The sequence below is a fragment of the Glycine soja genome, chromosome 15 (assembly GCF_004193775.1).
Source record: "Glycine soja cultivar W05 chromosome 15, ASM419377v2, whole genome shotgun sequence".
NCBI lineage: Eukaryota > Viridiplantae > Streptophyta > Magnoliopsida > Fabales > Fabaceae > Glycine > Glycine soja.
In genome coordinates, this window is record NC_041016.1 from 51,690,967 (window position 1) to 51,694,912 (window position 3,946).

A 3,946-nucleotide genomic window follows, 5' to 3' on the forward strand; every position below is an offset into this window, starting at 1 on the left:
AATGTCTACTATGTCAATCCAATCCTTTGGTTGGAGTCCAAACAGCAATCAGCCTTATCAAGCAATGTCAGCTACACGGACCTTGGTGCTATTGTAGTATGTCAAAAAAAAAAAAAAAGTCAATCCAAGTCTCACATACCTTTACAATAACTCCCAAACCCAATTCTCAAACTTTATTTTAATTTTTAGCAATCTAATTACTTTTGGCATATTTTTTTGTTATAAATTCAAATCCTATTTTGAAGTCATGGTTTGAAGTCCCAACACTTTGAGGACAAGGTGTTTTTGATGGGCCAGGAAATGATAGGAGGAAGGATACAACAGAAGTAGCAAAAGTCCAAGATAGCAGGCCCAAAAGAAGCACAAACCAACATATCCTGAGGATTATGCGTGACTTTCGTGAATGTTGAACAACAGCATAGTTTTCTGTTTAACAAAATGCCAAAGTTGGTTAGTAGTTATTAGTGACATAGTTTGTTAGTAGTGGAACTTGAATTCTGTTAATAGTGGAATGTGATTCTGATTAGCACAAAAGCCTATATAAGCATGAAATAGAAAGCAAGGAATACAGATGATGACTTTCAGAAATTACCTTTAATGTACTAAGAAGGTCCCTTGTCCTCGAAATTCAAGGTCTCTTTCCCCTTATCTTCCCCTCTGCTCCTATCAGTGTCTTCTTCGTTATGGCAACCTCAACAACACCACACTCTGCAAGCTCCAAATCCATATCTAGTGGAATCAACCTCAAGCCCTCTTCTCAAGATCTAGTGCCAAAGCATGTCAGCATCTTTGTCATGACGACAGAGTGTGGTTAGTGCGGACTCTAGCAAGTCCACCATGACAGTCATCAAATAACTAAATATATTTTAGTCTTTTTATTACTATTTGAGGCAGATATAGAGTATTTCATATCGTAAATCATTTTCACGAATTCTTCTATACACTTGCATGAGTCTTTGTGACCACATAAATATAAATAAGCTCTTTCAAACGGACCTTATATAATCTTATGTTACTCTGACCACAACCACATTTTATGATGAAAAATTAAAACTACATTAAAACTGGTCTCTCGCATGCATCCCCGGAAAAGGAAAATAGAAATTTACAAAGAGAATAATAGTTGAGAATATCTTTCATCTTGTAATTATAGAAAAGAAAAGCTCAAGTGATTTGCAAAAATCTCAATTACTACATATTATACTGGTACAGATGGAATGGAACTCTAATATTTAGGCAACAGGGAACACTATAACTTGATCAATAACAGGGCCACAAAGAGAACCATAGTCATCAATTCTGGTATGGTAGAAGGAACTGTAGAAAGTGAGTCTGGTTCTTGGTGCAATTGCTTTGAACTTGAAGCTTACAGTCTTGGATGTTCCCTTCCCTTCAGATTTGAAGGGAACTTTGAAGGTATCTTTAGCGGCAAATGCTTCAACCATCATTGATCCATGACACCCATTTTTGGCATCTCCAACTGAAAATGTGATGTTGTAGACTTTGTTGGTAACTGTTCTGATGATTTGGGCAATGGCACTTTCCCTGCCTGCCACAAGCTCCACTGCTCCCAGCCCAAATGGGACATTGAAATGCTTTGAATCAATGAACTTCACAGCCTTGAGTGACTCAATAATCCAACCAGGGAGTGGGGAGAAGCCATCTTGTTGTTGAGGCGGGAGCAAAACACCATTGGTTGAGTTGAAAATGGGGAATGGACCCTCCTCAAAGCCAGGATTTTTTACCAAGTTAACTACAGGATAACATATAATGGTTTTGTTAGAAAATCAGATTTGTATTATCACATAAGGCTTAGTGAAATCAGATAGTTAACATTCCATATCTAATAGTATTGTAATAATGATATTTTTCACACCCCCTTTTTTAAATTGAGTTTCTCTCCTACTACTTGTTATCACAAAAGGTGAGGGAGCAAGGGTAGAGAAAATAATAAACAAATTGAGATGTAGGAAAAACAATTCTGTATCAGATGAGCCATCAGACTCCATTCATGTGCCTGGCTTACGGCAAAGATCCAACTTCCAACTATGCTTTAAATGTAACTTTTTATTTTTTTGATAAAATAAGGGCAGGGACACTGGAAATGTGATGGCATCAATATCACAACAGACCAAAGAGCATGGAAATTTTTGTCATCTGGAAACTCAGCAAGCGGATTAAATCATGGATTCCTACAACTTTGAACTTTCAGATGTGTCAAAACTGCAGAAAGATCTACGTTGCATACTAATTTGTAATATGTATTCAAAGATAAGCTAGATTCCCATAACATTCCCAAGTGGTATTTGATTAAATAAGTTAGGTTCCAAGAGTAGAGCATAGCATGTGGATATGTTTCATTACCTCTTGTAGGCATTGGAGGGTAGAACTCTCTGATAGCAATGGCATCCAAAAGAGGGCCACAAGATGGATCTTCTTGAACTCCGGGGTTGTGGAAAGTCACTTTGACAACACTAGAAGTGGCCTTAAACCCCCAAGCAATAACATCACCATTGAGGCTATAAAGGGTCTGCAAAGGAACATCACCAGTCTGTGGAGGCACAGAGATCCTCAAAACTTCATCCTGTGCACAAGTCCTTGAGGCCCCAAGAATTAGAGCATACAGTTGACCGGGTTTGACCTTGATATTTTGGGAGATTGAGGCCTCATTGCCAAGCCTCACAGCATGGATTCCATGAGTCACTGGGAAGAACATGCCTCCAGGTTGGGGACCCCCAGAGACATACTCAACCAGACCATTGACTTCCCATTTGGGCAAAGAATATTTCCCCATGAGCTTTGTTTTCTGGAGGTTTTTGGGGTTTGGCTGCTCCTCAAAGTTTCCATTTTGAAGGTAAGCTGCGCAGTTAAAAATTACAAACAAAACACACACAAGAAAAAGAAAAAAAACTACTTCAGAATCAGTTTTATTAAGTGCACATAATCAGATCCCATATATGTAAAATGAGATAGTATATTCACTTCTCATTTGAATTAGGTAAAACATCTCATTAACTTTGGCAATGTGCTTTTACTTTTTACTCAAAGAAGCTAAATCTCAACATAATGGACAGATCTAAAGTTTACCCACAAAAATTGTAAAAGAAAGCAACCTAAAGAACCATTGCAGCAGGCAAATCAGAGTAAGAGTGGACAATGCAGAACAAGAGTTTGAAGTAAACATAGGCAAAGTGGGTATTAACTCAACTCATGAAACAGATCAAGTTTTTTTCTTTTCGTCACATTTCTATGCATATAAATGAAAGGGTCTGAGATGTGAGCATTACCTTCAGGTACTCTAGGCTGAAGAGCAGCAAAAGCTGAAGCAGCAAATAGCAAAGCCATAAAGAGGGTTGATGTTAAAGTCACCGCCATTTTCACTGCAAAAACTGAAGCCAGAAAGAAAGGGTTTGTTTGTTGTTGCTCTGGAAGAAGAGCAGGACTTGGTGTGGAAGAGAAGTGGAGGAAGCTTCACTTGCTTTTATAGTGGAAAGAGTAAATACCCAGTGTCATAATAGTAATAATGGAACACAACTTAGCAAAAATCATGTAGAAAAGTGCATTAGGGAGGGAACACACACATGATTTGATTTTTTGTTTCCAACCCGCTTTTTCTCCACAATTCATGCTGTGGACCTTTGAATTACTGTTGCAATTCGCCAATTCCTCCTTAGAAAGACAAGAGTCTGAAACTACATAACGTTGCAATTCATGTTTTATTAACATTTTTTCTTGTTTTATTTTTTGATTTTATGATGTCGGTGGTTATATTTTTAATCATTTCAATCTCGGGGATGAGAATCCGAAATTGGATGAGTATACTTCTAGATCTATCCCTTTCTAGTCTTTCTTGATTGTGTAAGTGGAATTTTAATTGATTTTTTTTCTGACCATTACCAATTTTGGTTTTGTAATCCACGTGATGTGCTTGGCTTTTCGATAGAAA

General features: G+C 37.6%; 1 protein-coding gene across 1 annotated transcript; it reads right to left on the bottom strand.

The window, feature by feature from the left end:
* Window positions 1–1,002: 1,002 nt before the first annotated feature.
* Window positions 1,003–3,600, bottom strand: LOC114387917. The gene is made up of 4 exons (XM_028348183.1): window positions 3,582–3,600; window positions 3,288–3,478; window positions 2,365–2,859; window positions 1,003–1,753 (listed from the first exon to the last, which is right to left on the bottom strand). Exons 2-4 carry the CDS (start codon window positions 3,373–3,375, stop codon window positions 1,233–1,235), a joined length of 1,104 nt encoding a protein of 367 aa, XP_028203984.1. The 5' UTR covers window positions 3,376–3,478; window positions 3,582–3,600; the 3' UTR covers window positions 1,003–1,232.
* Window positions 3,601–3,946: the final 346 nt, after the last annotated feature.